The following is a 19,484-nucleotide window of genomic DNA, read 5'->3' on the forward strand; positions in this document are numbered from 1 at the left end:
TAGTGCGCATTGTAATGAATGTCTAAATCGGGTTGCATCTTGTATTTATTGCGGTAACAAAAAAAAGTCCTCTACTTCCCTCTTGAGGATGGAAACAGTATGTTCATCTATTTTGTAAGATAACAGAAAGATCAGGAGTCCTGTCAGCCTGAAGCCTTAGATTATTAACATGACCATTTAATGTGTCATTTAATGTGTCATTTTATGTTCGAATACAACAATCCTGAAATCCCTTTTGTTTCAAAGTCAAGCCATGCTTTAATGAATCCCATTGAACATGAAAGTTGCTGTACAGTTACTCTGTGGAAGGAACTCACCCACTGTGTTTAATTATTCTAGGCCCATACAGGTAAATTAGCTGGTTTTTGTAACAGTTTGAAAACTGTTGACTTGGATTGGACCAATCCTGAATCAAACTAAAGTAATTTAAAAAGGCACTGGCATGATTCACTGGAATATATCGTTTAAAGAAAGTTTTCTATGCCTTCAGGCCACATTCTGATGCAGTAGCAGATTCATTCAAGTCTTTTCTCTGCCCATTAATTACAGAGCCACAAGTTATCATTTAATCAGAACAGACCTTTCTTTTCAAGTCTTTAATCACCTAATTGCCTTTGAAATTTTCCCATTTGGCTACATCCTCTGGCCAGAAGGTGGAAAGGGCAGAGAATAGCCTTCTGCTGATGTGAAAGTGCATTATTTTTTAAAGTGTCAAGTGTCCCTGTAAAGAAAAAGGGGAAAAAAATGCACTGGTGTTCAAACCAGAATAAGAGAGCAAAACTTACCATAATACATATGACAGCAGCCAACATTCGTTGTTTATTCAGAGGTGACACAAAGTGTTCTAGCTTTCTAAAAATATGTATGTAAGAACGGCAATTATTTACAGCCAGGGGATTTTGAGTTGTGTAGCCAGTACTTGATATCAGTAGGTGCACTAAGGATACATGGCAGCAGGTGGCAGCAAACCACCATATTTCCCATTTGTGAATACAATAACAATAACACAAAAGACAATGTTTATCATCAGGACTCAATATTTGAGCAATTTTATAGCACATGGATCATAGACTAGGTTTCCTTTTACTAAATAATAGGTTCAAGATTAGCATTACTATATTTTAAACTGTGTGGTCTTGAATGTAATATAACTTGACACAGATGTGGTTAAATAAAATTGTTTATTTAACAATTGTTAATCAATAAAAATAAAATTAAATGTTACAAAAATTCTTTAAAATCAAAGAATTGTACAAATCATGGCTCCAATTTATCCGTGTCATGACATAGAAAAATACAAAAGGCACTGTGCATTTGAGTCTGCTGCATATATAAAACATTTTAAACAACAAAAGAAGTCCACTACTAAGATTTACAACATGTGGTTATGAAATAACCACCTCAAAGAAAAGCAAGCCCTGTCTAGATCTAGATGTCCTATTAGTGCAGACTTGCTGCTAATGGGACCTATTTTTAAGAAACAGGACAGAAAACTGAATAATTGATTCGGCTAAAGACAACAAAAAAGTGTAGTACTGCAAGGAGTGTGAAAAGTCAAACAAACAACCAGAAATACAGTGCAAAGACATAAAAACAGACAGTAAATATGGAAGGAAGAAGGGGTGTGTGCAGGTATGCATGTGAGGAGCTAAGAAGGTGCCTCATTTTTATGTGCCACATACTTTTCAACCAATAGCAATCAATTTAACATATTTAACCATTACCTTAGAACCCCTAGATACCTGCCCTGGTGCTCAGAAATATTTCCATATATTGGACCTACTCTGGTTGAAGTTTGATTAACGGACAAAAGATTTAAAAAAAGGAACTACGCGTGTTACTTGTAGAGGTCGACAAACTCCATGTACCAACAAGAATCTGAGGTTGTAAGTTTTCCCTCCTTAAAGGGTAACATCGGCATTTTTCAACCTGGACCCTATTTTCCCATGGTTTTTTATCAAAGTGGCAAATGGGGTCAACATCTTTCAGGTTTATGTCTTTCAGTAAAGGAATAAAATCTGTTTGTTAATGAAAAGGATCCTGTGTGAAAAACACACTTCATTCAAAACTCATTAAACCCAGCATGTAGACCCAGAATAATCATTAATTCACTTGGTTAGATGTTTTGTTTTTTTTAAAAACAGCACAAAAAAAAACAAAAAAACTCAGGCTCCACACACGGTTTTTATTTTCTGTGTTTTCCAACTATGAAATTACTGTTTCTGTAAATGGACTCTGGTGGCTTTGGTGAGAGTGATAGCAGCTGTTTCTGGTTAAACAAAAAGAATCTTATTCTTTAACAAAAAGGTTTATCTCTGTAGGGTAATTTCCACAATGTTACTAGACAGAGTAACAATGTGGGAAAAACAAGCACTTTAAGTGGACATGCTTTGTCGGTGCTCAATTGCTCACAGGGATTACACTGCAGCACGTTTCTCGCTCAATACTGGACCAATTTCAGAAATTGTTGCCATTAGTTACTTGGACACAAAAACATGGGAAAATGGGGTCCAGGTTGTCAGATACAAAAGTTACTCTTTAACAGTGTCACAAAAAGGTGTCCTCGAGCTTCATATTCACACGGATCCGTGGGATCCATTTTTAAGTTGTGCCAACAGGCTGCCCAATGTGTTGAATTACCGTCCAAAATTAAAGAAAAACATGTTCTGAATATTAGAACATTTATAACCCAGTGAAATAAAAATATTTTTGGTCAAGATCAGGTTGGGGCTGACACCTCATAACACTGAAATGGGAGAAGTTAAACAAATAAAAGCATTCCAAGAAGTGAGAGAGTAGAACTGCAAGACATTGGTTATTTCTTCTTGTAAAATAATCTCTTGCGTGGTAAAGTGGCTTTTTTGTGAAACATTCTTTACTAGCCTAACCCCTTGCTTTTGAGCTCTAAACATGATCAAGGGCAAATCTCTGTACCTGCTCTCTACTGTGCAAATTCACTATTCATTCAAAGCTTTAAGTAGCTCATACCAAAACAACAAGGAAGCTATTCACGACACCTGCCTTTTTACAATCTCTTTGGCATTCAGGTTCATATCCAACTTTCTGTTATGACAAGTATATACATTTACATCCCAGTTAGAAGGACTCAAACTGTGTAGCAGTCATAGTGTATAACAGTTCTTTTTGGCATCCAATCACTGGATCATACAAGGTGATGCTTTTTCTAAAATCATAGGAACCCATGCTCATCAAGTCCTTTTGGAGTAACTGGGTTCCACTTTGCAGTAGTCTTGGTAGTAGAGTATCCTGTAAGACAAAAGCCAAATATTGAATCAATGCGAACATGTACAAAAAGGCTGAAAATGTTACACAAATACTATAAACAGCATTAATTAGTTATGGTACCTGATTCTGATCTGCTTTTGGAAGGCTCTGGTGGCTGAACATCTGGCAAAGGGAGCCCCCTCCCTTCAATATCACTCTCCCCTGATGACGTATGGTCCTCTGCCTTCATGTACAAGACAGGCCTCTTATGGTATTTGGCCCGATAAGTGTCTGTCATACAGTTATCCACAGAAAAGTATGTGGTGGGAAGAACCATATCTGTCAGACCAGGGGAGTCTGTACCGTCATCGTGTCCAGGCTTTGGACTCGGTAACCTCTCATCGCTCTCACTGGCCGATAGATCGTTCCTGTCCTGGTCCGATGACCCCGACTTGGAGCTGGCGTCCGATGATAGCCTGTGCTCAGCAGGTGTCTCGATCCACCGACGGAGGATGGTGTGCGAGAGCAGGGACGTGCCATTGTTGGGTATGTTGCGGGGGCTCGACCGTGTTGGCACCTCTGGCGGATGGGAGTGGACGTCAGATAGGTCAGCGTGACTGCTGCCAAAGTTCTTTGGGGGTAAAGGTGGGGGATAGTTGTGCGAGAAAGGGTCATTGTGGCCAACAGTGCCAGTCTCTTCTTGTTCAGAGAGAGGTCCAGCAAGGTCGTCTGAGCTGTTCCACTCAGAACTGCTGGTCTTTGCGAAGTAAGGAGGCCCAGGGCTCACAGGGCTGCCATCCACATTTTCCTCTTGTCCGCTGTCCAGACCATTGTTCTTTTCCAAGATCCCGGGAGTGTATCGGAAGGCTCTTCTTCTGTTACAGAGCAAAAACAGAAACATGATCATTTTGGGCCATCTCAACCGCCTACTTAGAGAGTGTTTTTTGAAAGATCTTTTTTACCTTTGTATTGGTTGACCAGAGAGGTTGTGTGCATCTTGTAGATCTGGAGATTTTCTTCCTTGTTCACCTAGGCAATAGTAAAGTCTCATGAGCACTTTAAATCACAGCACACTAATTTATAAACTCATGGTCATCACAACCAGATGGTCAAAAAATAGAGCTAGGTAACATCTGTCATGGGTTTCTATTTTAACACGGCTACAATATTATTTTTTGTGTGTGTGTGCGTGTCTCTCCAGCAGAGACATGTTATCTAACAGGGGTCATGGTGAGGCCCTTGCCTGGTGCTGGGAGAGGAAGTATCAAAGCAGCTAGTCTGGCAGAGCGCCCTCAGGCCCCCTGTGTACCACTCTGACCGTCTGATCCAGCCAAAGAACATGGCCCCTCAAAGGGAATTTGGGTTCATATCCAGGCCCCTGTTAGCTTTGAGCTAACAGCCCTAATGAAACAATGAAGACCCTGAATGAACTCTGGCAGATTTAAAAGTTGGAACGTATGAAAAACTAGCGAAAGCGAACGGAAATTCTATAAACCTGTTAAGGTCAATCAGGTTACAATGTGATGCCAATGAATTATGCTGCAATAATTTTGAGATCATGGCTGATTTTACCCATTAGATCAGCAAAAACACATGTTCAGAGACAGGTCCCTAAGTGGAGGCTGCTGTGGAGCTTAGCCAAGTTAGCATGGTGGGTGTGATTTACAGGGCCTGAGACAGACAACAGCTGACTAACAGGACAAGGAAGAGAGTGAGTGGCTGAGGACCATCTGTGATGTGTCAGCATACCCTCTTTTTTCCCCCTGTGCTCTCTCAAAGCATTAGTGGCTAAATCCTTTGTGCTGGCATGCAATTACGCCGAGGTCAGACTCCAGACTCCAGATCCCCTCTGCAACACTATTGCATTTTTAAGCTGTTAAGTCCATGTGGCAATTCACAATTTGATGACGCTGATCTGCAATGTTGGCAAGCAACTGTAACAATATGATTCTCACAAACAAAAAGGGATGCAGTTTACAATGCTTTCTCCTGAGAAAATCCCTTCATCTTTATGGTCACGTGCGCTGTTGCCAAGAGAATGCTTGAAAGAGAAAGCAGCTGGATAACAAAACGGCAAGGCGACTGTGTTGTTTGGTTGCAATACTGTCTGTTGCTGCTGAAATCAAAAGACTATTCAGCTATCAAATAATCGCTATGATTTCATCCGATTTAATGCAAGTCAACTCTTCAGGTTCGGCGTCTGGCTGCTCTCCAGAAAACATTCATTTCAGTGGAATTTTGGGATCACTGCTGGAGCTGCGAACGCCAGCGAAACAGATGTACTCAAGGTGTCCTGCTGTTTACATGGCCTACTGCACTTGCCTGGGAAACCGTCCATGTACTGTGATTGCATGGATTAGACTGTGGTTCAGTGGCATTTAATGTACTATCTAAACTGCACCAAGCGGTGTGCAATAAAGTTTCCAATGTTAACTGCAAGGCATAGTCAAGCTGCTAAATATGATTAAAGAAACTGAAGTTGTTTCACGCATACATACATGTTTTTTTGCACTTGGTAAATGTGTGAGCAGCCACGCTGTGTTTGCTTCTAAAAATATACAGGTCTATATCTCAGCATTTTGATTGAGCTTATGATAATAGATTAATCTTTTGTGCCATTTTCCAAGCAAAAATGTCAAACATTTGCTTGGTCCAGCTTCTTAAACAAAAGGATTTGCTGCTTTTCTTTGTCAGTTATGATAGCAAAATGAAGAGTCTTTGGGTTTTAGCCTGTTAGTTGGATATAAAAAGCAATTTCAAGACATCACTTTGGGCTCTGGGAATCGTGATGGGCATTTTCACTATTATTTGACACTTTACATACAAAGCAATTTATCCATTAATCGAGAAAATAGTCTGAGGATTAATAGATAATTAAACTAATTGTTAGTTGCAGTCCTAATTTCATTCATTTCTATGAAGAAAACTAAAATGAAATGTTATTTTAAAAGTTTTAAAAGATCAGTGTTTTTCAACCCCAGGGGCCATCAGTTTGATAAATGATAGAGAAGGGGTCCCTGAAGGAAAAAGGTTGGGAGCCTGTCCTTTCTCTCATCCCACTCCGGCATAAAGGATCGCTTTGAGAAAGTTCAAGAGAGGCACCCGTTTGTTCCCTCGTGCACTAAAAACCTCCAACTTAAGGAGAACAGAGAAGTGATCTGACATAATTTCACTTATTCAAACTGCCAGAGTGTGAAACCACCAGAGGAAACTGATAATGCCTCTATACAGACCATGAAAGAAAACCCTAACTAGGTTTTGAGAAATTGTACATGCAAAATTTCCTGACAGCCCTTTGAAGTTTTGTGGATGTGACACAAAACAAAAACTCTACACATTTCAGTTCTGAGGCTGTCAGGTGGAGATTTGTAGTTCTCTGCGTTCTGCTGTCTGGGGTACTTAAAATTCTTGAACATCAATCAGACTTGCACTCATATTTGCAGTTCAGCTTTTCATTAAGACCTGAACTATGTGGGGACAAAAAAATGAACCCTGGAAAATGTTTTCAACTATTTGAGCTGTTCAAAATCTAAAGGTCATTCAGATAGCCTTTGCCTGTGTTGATATGGCACCTTGATGCCACAATATAATTATGTACTCATGCCATGGAATTAACACTTTGGTTATCGCATCAGTCACTGGCATGTTGAATGGCATCAATAGATGGGCTAAGTGGAGTAGCATTACAGCTCTCAGCACACTAACTCAGAGACACACGTTCTCTGCAGAAGTATGCAAACAAACACGACGGATAACAAACCCATTTAATCGGATAAAGGATCAAAATTACCATGATCCCCTTTTTCCGACATGTGCGTCACAAACATTGTTTCAGCTACAGACACAATATTTATCTCAAATGATTATTTGGGGTTTTCTAAGTACATGAGGGCAAAGTTAAGCACACACCTCTTCTGTTTATGTAATCAGAACTTTGAAGATGAAAAAAAGAAAGAAAGTATATGCACTTGTATGTTCTTACCCGTAGCACTTAAATCATAGCACTTATGTACTTAAGGTATCCTTGATAAATAGCAGCTACTATGCTCAGACGAGGGCTTGAAAATTCTATTTTTTCATTCTTACTTTATCGACAGTGATATATTGTGGTTTCTTTCTTGTGACAAATGTATTTATTGTAAGTCGCTTTGGACAAAAGCATCTACTAAATGCCCTAAATGTAAATGTAACACTCAAGTTTGAGTCTATGGGCTCTTGATGACATCTACAGGGGGCCACAGGAGACAATCAGGACAAATTGAAAAAATGTATGATATACAGTCCAGATTGCAGGATCAAGTGCACCCATCTCCTCATAGCCCTTACCTTACCCCTTACCATTTTTGTATAATGGAGCTCAATGAGATGTATTCACAACGAGGACAGAAGGTTGTCATTAGGTAATGTTAAGAGAGGCCCAGACGGCCCTTCTTTGATGCAAGAAACAGTCATAAGAACAAATGCCTGCGGTCAAAATGTCATTTGACCTCCTCACAACAGCCCGCCCCACATCTGTGTGCTTTTAGAAAGGATTTTGGACTTTAATGGACTACTGGAATCTGCTCAGCCTTCTCTGAAACTGCAGCTCAAGCCAGACTACCACAGCTGAACTCAGGCCAAATTGACTTTGGACACATTTACTGCAGCTTGTCAATACAATTTGCAGACAGCATGGCGTAAATATCCAGTACTGATTTTAAAATAGCTACCGAAGAATAAACCTTAAAAGGCTCTATCAGAACATTTTTAGCCAGGTTAAGGTTTAATATTAGTAATATATAATAAGTAATATATATATCAATAATTCAGAATTTCAAGGCATTCAAAGTAATCAAGACTTACTCTAAAGCTGTAGATACTTTAGTTTCTTGAAAAAAGTTATTGAGCCAGGTTAAGTGTTTGATCTGTAGACGGTGTCATATCTCCTTAAAGGCACTAGGGGGCAAAAAGCCTGAGTGAGTAAATAAAAACAAAAGTGAGTGCAATTCATACAAAAATGTAACACACTCACAAACATAATCCTTTGTACAAAATGTAGGTCTGTGAAATCAATTATGAAGAGAGATTTTAGTAGATAAGAATGAGCCTTAATAATAATAATTATAATAATAATAACGATAATAATAATTTAAGGGAAAATACTTGTAAATATGAATATGAAATGTATATATATATTCTGGTCTTATATAAATATAAAGGGCGGTTATTGCAGCAGTGAATAAATAACCATGCCTGCCACAGAAGAGTTTCTCTCTTTGCCAGGGATTCTTTCACATGAATCACTCTGCATGTGCAGATGCTCACAGGCCAATAACGAGATAAGCATTCAAACACTATGCATTTCTGCTTCCCAAACTACACTTGTGTAAAAGCTATTTTTAACTCTGAATAAAACTAAAAGACAGAGACAACTGTAGCTGCTGTTGCTCTGCTGTATTTCATAATTTCTTTGGGACCTTGAAATAACTGCAGTGCTATAGAAATGGCATTTTCATTGCCTCGTGTTTGAATACCACCTTCTGACAGGCCCAGTCATGGCATTTTCTGCCCGGCTGGGCACAGCTGGGTGGCCCCTGCAAGCTCACTCATCTGCCCCTCTTATTCAGGATTAACTCAGTGTATTCCTGCTGAGGGAATTAGTGAGGCATTTTTCAAGATATTTGTTAATTTAGAAGATATTTCCTCTGTATCACAAGTGAACATGTGCTGGATAAAAAATGCGAAGGGTGTCCAGGCGACAAACCCCCTAGAGCTATTCATGTCATCTAATCTCCCTCCATCCTGTCAGGAAGATAAAAATACCATTATTGCAACTTTGCAACATGACTCATATTTGAGGCTCATCTTTTTTTTATTTTTACACATTTTTTCTCCAACAGTAGTTGTGTCCAAACTCATTATCCCGCCAGATTTTGTACCCCCGTGGATCTTAACGTTGTTGTACTTCCTGATGCAAGAAGACAATTTTCACTGCACATTAGAGTTAACAAAGTCCTTGACATTCTTTCTTCACCATTTCATATTTTTACTTTTTATGTAATGTGTGAGCAAGGACAGAACATCTAATACAAGTCAGGATTTTACTTGGCATTGAAGGAAATAACCATTCTCATTTTTAAAAGGCAGTCCAAGTTCTACTTGGGGTTCCATTAAGCCCGTACATTTTTCTACGTGCTGCATAACATAAACTTTGCACAGGAAAAAAGGTCAAGGCCAGTCAGCGGGGAACCAGCACACACTTATTTCCATACAGTATCCCTTCAATCAGGCTGTGACCTTAACACCACTGATGGAACAATAAATCAAGGAAATTGCTTAGTACTATCTTAATGTTTCAGATCCTTACAACATACAGACGCTATTAGGCAGAGGAAATGTCTTTAATGTCAGGGCCAAGCTTTTGTACCAGACAGATATTTTAATTTGTGGCTTATTTCCACAATGTAACACCTATAAAATCTAGATTTTCAGAGTTTTGCTTAAATTAAACCCCTATCCATTGCTCATACAAAATTATTGGTGTGCATATAGAAATAAAGAAATGGCAAGAGAGTTGCTTACCAGTGGAAAATGTAGAGTGCAATATGTCAGCCTTCAAATCATCACTTCTTCTCTGAGGGAAGTGATCCCTAAAATACAAAATATATTCAATTATTCATGCATTGTGGATTGCCAAGAGATATTCCAGAGCTTGATCTTTTACCAACTTAAAAGGGCTAAGATGGATCCCTGCTGTGAGGGGAAAAGGGGGAAATAAACCCTAATGACCTCAGTCTAAATATACATTATTATGAATGATTTACAGTGGTGTAATCTGATACAAACTCAGTGTCAAGACGGCAGACAAACAAAAACTTTTTTTGTCCGTTTCTCTTCCCTTTGTTGTTATTGATGCTTACTACGTGGCACTAAGTGTGGTTTCCTTTTCTTAAAAGCATTCTTTGTATCTGCTATCAAATATATAAAGTTGCAATAAACCTCATGAAAACTGGTGGGGAAAAAAAATAATCTTATACATTTTCAGTGTCTTCTGGTCTTAAACCAGTCACAGAACATCTTAACTATATGTTGAAGAATCAAAGGAGCACTTTACCAAAATAGTGTCAAGAGATAGGCATGAATAATGCACACGTGGTTGAGGAAGTCAGCTATCTGCTGTCTCTCCCTTCTGAGTACAGGAGTTGTCAGCTAGTTGGGATCATTATCTCCAAACAAGACCTGTACTACAAAGCCAACAAATGACAGCCCAGCATAATAAGGCTGGTGCATTTGCCTTGTGTGCATTTATGTTAAACGGGTCTTGCTATTCTTAGAACAGTTTGTTTGTAAAGTTTAATGTTTTAAGAGTGGCAGCGCTTTTGTGATCCTAAAATTAGTAGACCAGGTGATGACAAAGCAGCTTTCTGCCACTGCAATCACACGGCAAAAATTGTGTTTAGCAGATTTGGCTAATGAAAAGTTCTATCTAATGATTAATTTTACCTTGTCAGGTGCAGCTCAGGTATGGGCCTCAGGTCCTTGGAAGAAAGGTTCTCCACCACAGGTGAGTCGAGATTTGCTGAGCCATTGCTTAGTCTGTCACTACTTTCATATCCAGATTCAGTTCTCTGGATCTTCCAGTTGTCATTGCGCACTTTTAGAGTTGCTGAGCCCTTTGACCAGTCCTTGTCACTGTACCCACCCCGGCTGTCTGAGTCCAGTGAGCTGCGACTGCCGCCTGTTTCGTGCCTCTGCTCATCCTCATAGATGGTCATTAGGCTCTTGGGTTTGCGTTCCTCTCGGCCTCCCCACGTAAAATCTCTGTCTCGCTCACGGTCACGAGAGGGCGACTGACTACTGGGTCTCCTCCGGGGGCTGTGCTGTCTTCGCTCCTGACTTGCCAAATTACCACTGCTGCCGCTTAAAACACTGTCAACATTTAGCGCCTCTCGCATGGGCTTCCATGGGCGGCTGGATCTGCTGCGGCCGTTCCCTCCACTTCCAGGACGCTCTCGGGAGTCTTGGCTGCTGTCGGTATCATATCCGTTGGAGTGCTGGTCTAATCTTCGGCTGCGATGACCACCGCTGTTACTGGGCACGCTGGGCATCACTTGGACCCTCGATTGAGAGCGAGGGGGCTCATGTGAGGAGCGTCCACCAAGGTATGGTGTTCGCTCAGTCCGAGTGGGACCTTTTCCTTGGCTGCTGTACAGTCGGCTTTCCAGGTGTTTGAAGCCGTTCTCTGGAGGGGAGGCAGAGCGGGAGTAGGTCCTGTCCTGACCTGGATCTGGTTTTAAACAAAGGAAATTAAATGAGAGCTTGAACTAAGACAACAGCAAAACACATTCTGAATAATGGCTTGTATCAATTAAAATAGTAGCACTTGTTTGTGTACAATTTTAACTAGGGATGTCCCGAGCCGATCTGCGCCGATATGGGCATTGTTTCACTGATCGGGATCGGCAATTTTGAACGTGGACCCAAGCCCGATTATTTTTACGTCAGCTGTAAACGGAGCACGATTTGCTGAAGAACGCAGACGTGAGCGTAGCGTTAGTCTGGCAATCCTGTGGATAAAATGTCTGCAGTGTGGAAATATTTTAAATTAGAAAGCGAAAGCAGTCCAAAGGCGACATGTTACATCTGCAATACGACCGTTTCGCGAGCTGGTAACAAAAGAGCTGCATTTAATACTACACATTTGATACGGCGCATAAAAAACAAACACTCAAAAGGACCACAACGAGTTCACTCAAGCAATACAGGCAAAGGCACCAAAGCAACAAAGACTCGTGGATACTTTCAAAAGGAAAGAGAAATATCCTCGAGACAGCGACATGACCAAAAATATTACAGAGAAGGGAACTGAATTCGTCGCTCTGGATAACCAGCCCATCTCCGTGGTCAAGGATCAGGGTTTAGTTACCGACTTTGTTTACTTGGTTGTTTTTGTTAAAAAACAAAAAACAAATGAAAACCAATGTTGCAATAGCATATGCAGAATAAGAAAGAGCCGTATGAAAGTATTTACTTTGTTTCAACAAAATAAAAAAACCTATTAAGGAACAGCTTGGATGCAGGTAATTTTTTCTTAATGCAGCTGTATTATCTAGGAAAATATTAGTTAGGGCTAAGTATCGGATCGGGACTTGGTATCGGCAGATACTAAATATTAAATGACTTGGATCGGGATCGGGGTAAAAAAAACCTGATTGGGACATCCCTAATTTAACATACAAAATCTGTTGACTACGGAAGCCCTAAAGGGCCATGCATTCATACATTTTATTTCCTCCGTTTTCCCATGATAACGAGTTAATTTCATTTGTTTTCTCGAGATCTCGAGTTATTATCTCGAAATAACAACTGCCGTTTTCCCGAGATAACGGGATAATTTTCTCGAGATCTCGAGATAACGAAACTTTGTTTTCCCGAGATAACGGGACAATTTTCTTGAGATCTCGAGATAACGAAACTTTGTTTTCCCGAGATAACGGGACAATTTTCTCAAGATCTCGAGATAACGAAACTTTTTTTTTTCCAGAGATAACGATACAATTAATTCGAGATCTCGAGATAATGACTGTGATATGATAGGCCTGAGATTATGGAGACGCCCGGGACCTCGTAACTGGTCAGCTATGTAGTTAACGACAACATCAGGCTCACTTAGATTGCGCCGCCGATGTAGCTGAAACCTTGCTAACGTCTTTTTAGATTACGCACACTAATGTGTATATTATCTGTAATAGCAAGGCATAATGCTATTTCAGCCTGTGTCAGGCCTTGATTGAAAAGATATGTGACGCGGTAATCGATATGCTCCTGCTCCTCTGACATTGCTACACTGAATGATGTTTCCTGCAATGATTCAATATACTACACTATCGTTTTGTTTTCTCAAGATCTCGAATTAATTATGTCGTTATCTCGGGAAATCAAAGTTTCATTATCTCGAGATCTCGAGAAAATTGTCCCGTTATCTCGGGAAAACGGCAGTTGTTATTTCAAGATAATAACTCGAGATCTTGAGAAAACAAATGAAATTAACTCGTTATCACGGGAAAACGGAGGAAATAAAATGTATTAACGGGATAATTTTCTCGAGATCTCGAGATAACGAAACTTTGTTTTCCCAAGATAACGGGAATTTTTTCTCGAGATCTCGAAACTTTTTTTTTTTCCAGAGATAACGATATAATTAATTCGAGATCTCGAGATAATGACTGTGATATGATAGGCCTGAGATTATGGAGACGCCCGGGACCTCGTAACTGGTCAGCTATGTAGTTAAAGACAACATCAGGCTCACTTAGATTGCGCCGCCGATATAGCTGAAGCCTTGCTAACGTCTTTTTAGATTACGCACACTAATGTGTATATTATCTGTAATAGCAAGGCAAAATGCTATTTCAGCCTGTGTCAGGCCTTGATTGAAAAGATATGTGACGCGGTAATCGATATGCTCCTGCTCCTCTGACATTGCTACACTGAATGATGTTTCCTGCAATGATTTAATATACTACATTATCGTTTTGTTTTCTCAAGATCTCAAATTAATTATATCGTTATCTTGGGAAAACAAAGTTTCGTTATCTCGAGATCTCGAGAAAATTATCCTGTTATCTCGGGAAAACGGCAGTTGTTATTTCGAGATAATAACTCGAGATCTCGAGAAAACAAATGAAATGAACTCGTTATTACGGGAAAACGGAGGAAATAAAATGTATGAATGCATGGCCCTTTAGGGCTTCCGTAGTTGACCAACAAATCTACTGAAACCATAAAGAGTAGCTTGGAGTATCTTTTATTTAAAGAGTGTTGTATGCAAGGGGGATGTAATCAAAAAAAAAAAGAAAAAAGAAAAAACGACTTTCACTGACACCAAGACCCAAAGCTGTGCTAAAACACAGTGCAGGTTGGGCAGAAAGTAAGGGAGGGGCATAACGACCACAGGGTTACTGACATTTATGTCTGCAGATGACAGGAAGGTGTAAATTACAACCGACAGGAGTCCATTTTCTTTACACAGAGGCTAGCCAGCTCACGGACAGACATTCATGTAGGTACTGATGATTAAAGGTAGCACTTTGGTGGTGGGTGTATTTTACTGTGTGTATGCACACGTGTGAGCGGTTTTCAAATGCACAAGTGACATGTCAGCACATGATGGTGTGTTACGGATGTGTGTCTGCTATTCCAAGGACACTTCCAACCATAATAGCCACTTTGAAAATATATGGGCAGACATCCTTCCTGGAAACTAGTTCATTCCTGTCAAACTATACATGAACCCACCCACACACCCTTATTTATCTACAGGGCGCTGACATTTCTGGACACTTCATTGTCTGCAAAGTGTTTTAATTTTCTAAATGAAATTTAAATAAAGATGATTCCATTTGAATTTGCATGGAAAATCTGGTGTTATAGTGGGAAAACATGCTCAAATTATAACTTTTCCTGCATGAAAGCATAATGTAATGAGAGGGTTCATCTGTAGCACTTTATATGAGGGGACACTTATTAACCATTAACTAGTTGCTTATCAGCATGCATATCAGTAGCATACTGGCTCATTTCCAGTCATTAAAAAACACTTATTCAACCACCACTTTGACACTTATTAACCCACACAGGTTCCACCAGGGAATTGGTTATGAGCAAGTCCTCACAACATATTCTCAGTTTGAAAGACTTAGTTTAGAGGTATTTGGACACTAAACACTTGTAATTTTGTGTTTTTTTGCACAATAAATCATATGTCCTAATCGTATGTGTTATAAAGGGAGAATGACTATCGTTGTGCTACTACCACCTTAAAAGGCCCATATTGAGTAAAGCATTGTAAGATCTTAAATCATGTTCAACGACTACATAATTAGGATGTTATTGAGGGAAACTAACTTAATGGCCATGTAGTTGTAGAATATGGTCATGAGGAATAAGGCATTAATAAGTGCTTTATAATGACTAATAAAGAGCCAATACACTACTGATAAGCATGCTATTAAGACATTAAATATGTGTACCCTAATATTAAATGTTACTGGTTCATCTATCCAATGTATTTTTATAACTTATAGCTGAAAGTGCTTGAATCAGAGGAGACATGCTTTCTATTTGAGGAATCTGATCTGTGGCAACGTCCTGTTCGTAGGTCCAAAAAATGAATTTAATGCTACATATAACTGTCAGTCCTTGGAAATAAGCCCACAAGAGATTCAATCCCTTTTCCTTTGGATTTTGCTGACTGTGTGCCAGAGTTAAATCACTTTGAAAATGTTCCTGTAAGTTTTTGCTCTTATATATGATAGCAGTGTGTTTTCAAGTGTTTCTGCTGCCGGCTCAAATATTGTCAACAGTACACAAGGCTGTGGATCATTTTTGAAAGAATGGTAATATGTCTACATCAATACAGTCAGAGATCATTTAGTCCAGTATGAGCAGCAAAGTTGCCTGAGCGTTTTTTCTTTCTGGAGAAGACTTCAGTAAAGTGCTAGCCTGGGCATGAGCGGTAAATTGTTACTACTTACATTAACTGTAGTGTCACCTCCAGCCTCGCCATTCATCACAGCAACAGCACTAGCCTCCTTTAGCCTACTGCATTCAATCATAAAGGGACGTGAGCTTGCTGCTAACACAGGCTGTTGACTTGGTGGATTTGGGAGCATGTTACAATTCGCTGTAATCCCTTCACTGATACTTAATTGAAAGCAGTGATGTACTGAAAGAGTATTAAAAGGAGTGGACCAATCAGCCTACTGATTAGAACCAACACACATACACTCAATTTGTGAGGTGAAAGGGGGAGGATACACGATATAAATGGTGGCAGGAGTACGAATTTTTGGAGTTCAATTCACCCTCTAATTAAATTATACAGTATTTATCACCATTCTGCTGAGTTTATATTGTGTCTGTTTGTAAATGATCCTGTAGACCACAGAGAGGGGAACCAATGGCTCTGAATAAGTGAGTGGGATGAAGGCAGGCTCTAACAGACGTCAGCACTTAATCCCCTTTCTGACACATTGCTCCCGAACCGACGGTTACATAAGGGCTGGGGGAGTGAAAGGCTAGCCTTTTGTATCTTAAAGCCTGGTAATTCTCATATGTGTGTATTTGTGTTGCAGTCCACATCTATACATCCACACTCTACCTATCTGCAACAAACCTCTGTGGCGTGACTCCGGCCTCCGTTGGCCACTCCTGTCAGGCTCTCTTCTGGATGGATTCATCCCACGCCCCTCTCCTGCTCTCTGGGCAACTTCTCGAGAAATGTCCCTGTGGCGACTCTTGGGATCGCTGGTGCCAATTTTCACTACAAAAGAAAAGAGATGTCAGGTATTACATGTAAGGAATGCACTTTTTTTTTTAAATCTCAGTTGAACCTCTGCTGAATCAGGTGGGGATTTCTACCACTGCAGACACATGGCACATATAGATATCTATTGTCACTACATCCTTTTCCTTGTCACCGTTTTCCAACTATTAGTCCCTGGCACCCCCAAGGCTCTGAGCAGTTGCTGAGTGTGTAGACTGAGGCAAACTTTATAGCACATCATTGTGCCGATGTATACGGCTGACTTTTTGCTACACGAGGGGAAAGGCAGCAGGGTGGAAAGATCGCCATGCAGAGGCTTCTCTGGCCCGTCTTCTGGCAGATATTCGTTTTGAAAAGCACTCATCAGCCATGGCACTGGAAAACATGATCATACTGTGGTTCTGTTAGCTGTCTGAGATTTCCACAGGAATCACTGCGAAGACAACATGATGTCTCAGAAAACACCAGGTGTTTTTAAACTGTATTTTTGGGACTGCTAATGCAAACCTAACATTTCTTACTGCCGCAACTTCACATTCAAAAAATGTAACTGGTGTAACACGAGTCGGCTTTTATTATGAAGCAGTTACAGGAAATACAACGTGTTTGTCAGTCTAGCACTTACCGATATCATTCATCAAAAATGTGTCTACAAAAACAAGCAGCCACAGGCTGCACACTTACAACTACTCAGTGAGGTAACCAACTCCTTTTCCCTCATTAACGTCATCAGGTTCTGATTTAGCATTGGGTTTAATTTCAGAATATTACCAAATAATCGCTTTGACAACAAATCCTACACCTACACATCCTACTTTTATTGGACAACTCTCTCCTCAAATTAAAAGTGAAATGCGTCTCCTGCTACTCTGTGCTGTGACTCTAGAGACACTGAAGTTTAGTGCTCATTGTGCAACTAAGTATTGATTAAAAATAAGCTAACGATAGTGTGGGCGATGTGCAAGTAATGTAATTGATGTATGCCTGAATGCCGTGTAACAAATGTGACTGTGGTTCTTCTGGAAGCTCTGAGCAACTCTTTGTATCTTTTGACTGTTATTTTCCTCCCTTTCACCACAGCTGAAGCGACAAGCTATCAAGTGAAGGGAACAATGACACACAGATCTCAAGTATCTTCACAAGTTTTTACAGCCATAAAATGAACAATGGGAAAGGCAATAATATCCAAGGACAAGCAATTTCCATTTGGTGTCTTGGCTTTCCAGTAAGGCCATTTGCTTATCTTAGCAAATCTCTTCTCTTAACTTTACACTCCCTTTCCCTACTTGTACTTAAGTACACGCAAAATTGGCAGCTCTTTGCAACTTTTCTCCTCAACAAGGGTCCCTAATCCCTTCTGTATTACTTACATGGCCAGATTTAGTTTAGTTTAACAGCAAAGACATTTAAGTATCTCTTGCTCATCACCACTCTCTGTGGACACAAACATTTATAAATCAAGCAGTCTTTCAAGGCTAAAAACTACTGTGATTCATCTCTCCTCTTTTATGTATTTCTCTCTTGATCATTGCAAATTTCTACAAGCAGATACTGTGTGTTTAAACCATAGTTTCCTTAAGACTGATGCTTGTCTGTCATGTTGGAGCAATTTTCTTTAAAACACTCTTGAATGAACAGTGGAAACAAGTAAAAATATCTCACACAACTTCAACACTTCCACTCTTCAACGCTCGATTAAGTGGCTCGTTAAAATGGAAACTTTTGAAGTGCGTTTGCAGTCCTTCCATCTTACCTGGTCCCCGTCCTCCACTTGTCTGAGCGCTGCCCCTGCTGAAGGTCGAAGGTGTCTTCTGTTTGAAAGAGCCTTGACCCAACAGAGCGTTCAGATTTTCCTTGGTGAGGTCAAGCTTCTTGGGGGCTGAAACTGGAGACTCAAAGCCTGCACAAGACAAAGGAAAAAAGAAATAGAAACATTTTGAATTTTCAAGCAATGGCGATTTATGCAGGATTGCCTTTTTCCAATAAAAACATATACATTTGATATCAACAAACACACAGACTGCACCTGAAACTAAGAAACAGAAATTTAAATTACAAAATCCACACAATATTCTCCTTGTTTTTTGTAGGATCATCCAGTTTGGTCCGGCGCCCTGTCAGCTCTGATGGGCAGTGAGCAGCTGCCACAGCTTGGACCTGGGGCACGGCCAGCGTGGAGAGTTGGAGGAGGATCTCTAAAGGGGATAAAAACCTCCCCAACCAAACAAATCCAGGGATATATAATCCAAACGGCAAAGATGTTCAGCTGATGTCATCAACAAATTTTCATTACTGCCGGCAAAGGACACCAATATGATCTGGGATTTTAAAACGTCCTATTAAAGAGTTGTTTTTTGTTTGTTGTCTAAATACGATTTCCACTTAAAATGATTTGTAAATGGAGGGAATTTTATTTACAGTTAATTAAATGAGTGCTGAGGGAGTAAAAACACTACTTGAACAAGTAACATTTTTTGTAAAATTTGTAGAATTGAACTCAAACTTCAGCCTCTACATTTGAATTTTCAAGGTTTAAACATCAGAAACTTTGGCTTAGCCAAGATGCTTCATTCACCAACTAGTACTGCCACAACTTTATTCAAAGTTTCTCTTTCATTCCCCTCACATCCTGCGCTACTCATTAAACAAATTCAAAACGAAGTGGCTGCATACATCAGTATTGCACTATAATCAAACAGGTCCCTTGGGAAGGGATTAGGCTCAGTGAATGCAAAAGAAAAACACATGACAGTCAACAGGACTAATAACCAAGATAAATGCATCTCAAGGGAATTTGTTGTTGTTGTCAAACTAAATCAACACCTCTTAACAGATATATTATAACTGTGTTGCCAACAGAACGTCTACAGTGATGATATTAATTAGGATTTTTAAATATCATGATGACCTCTGAGCTTTTATCATTCCAGAAAAAGTTGGCACAGTACATAAA

General features: G+C 39.9%; 1 protein-coding gene across 2 annotated transcripts in view; it reads right to left on the reverse strand.

Moving 5' to 3' along the window:
• Positions 1-1,164: 1,164 nt before the first annotated feature.
• Positions 1,165-19,484, reverse strand: part of usp53a (ubiquitin specific peptidase 53a) — a 36,512-nt gene continuing 18,192 nt past the window's right edge. The window contains exons 11-17 of one of the 2 annotated variants that reach the window (XM_073474982.1): positions 18,285-18,431; positions 16,382-16,528; positions 10,708-11,491; positions 9,787-9,854; positions 4,188-4,254; positions 3,367-4,097; positions 1,165-3,267 (exon numbers count right to left, since the gene is read on the reverse strand). In XM_073474982.1, the coding sequence (XP_073331083.1) occupies positions 3,191-3,267; positions 3,367-4,097; positions 4,188-4,254; positions 9,787-9,854; positions 10,708-11,491; positions 16,382-16,528; positions 18,285-18,431 (2,021 nt within the window). In that variant the 3' untranslated portion in view covers positions 1,165-3,190. Of the gene's footprint in view, positions 3,268-3,366; positions 4,101-4,187; positions 4,255-9,786; positions 9,855-10,707; positions 11,492-16,381; positions 16,529-18,284; positions 18,432-19,484 lie in introns of both variants that reach the window. The other variant, XM_073474981.1, reaches the window with a different exon arrangement.

This window comes from Pagrus major, chromosome 10, assembly GCF_040436345.1.
Source record: "Pagrus major chromosome 10, Pma_NU_1.0".
NCBI classification, from domain to species: Eukaryota; Metazoa; Chordata; class Actinopteri; order Spariformes; family Sparidae; genus Pagrus; species Pagrus major.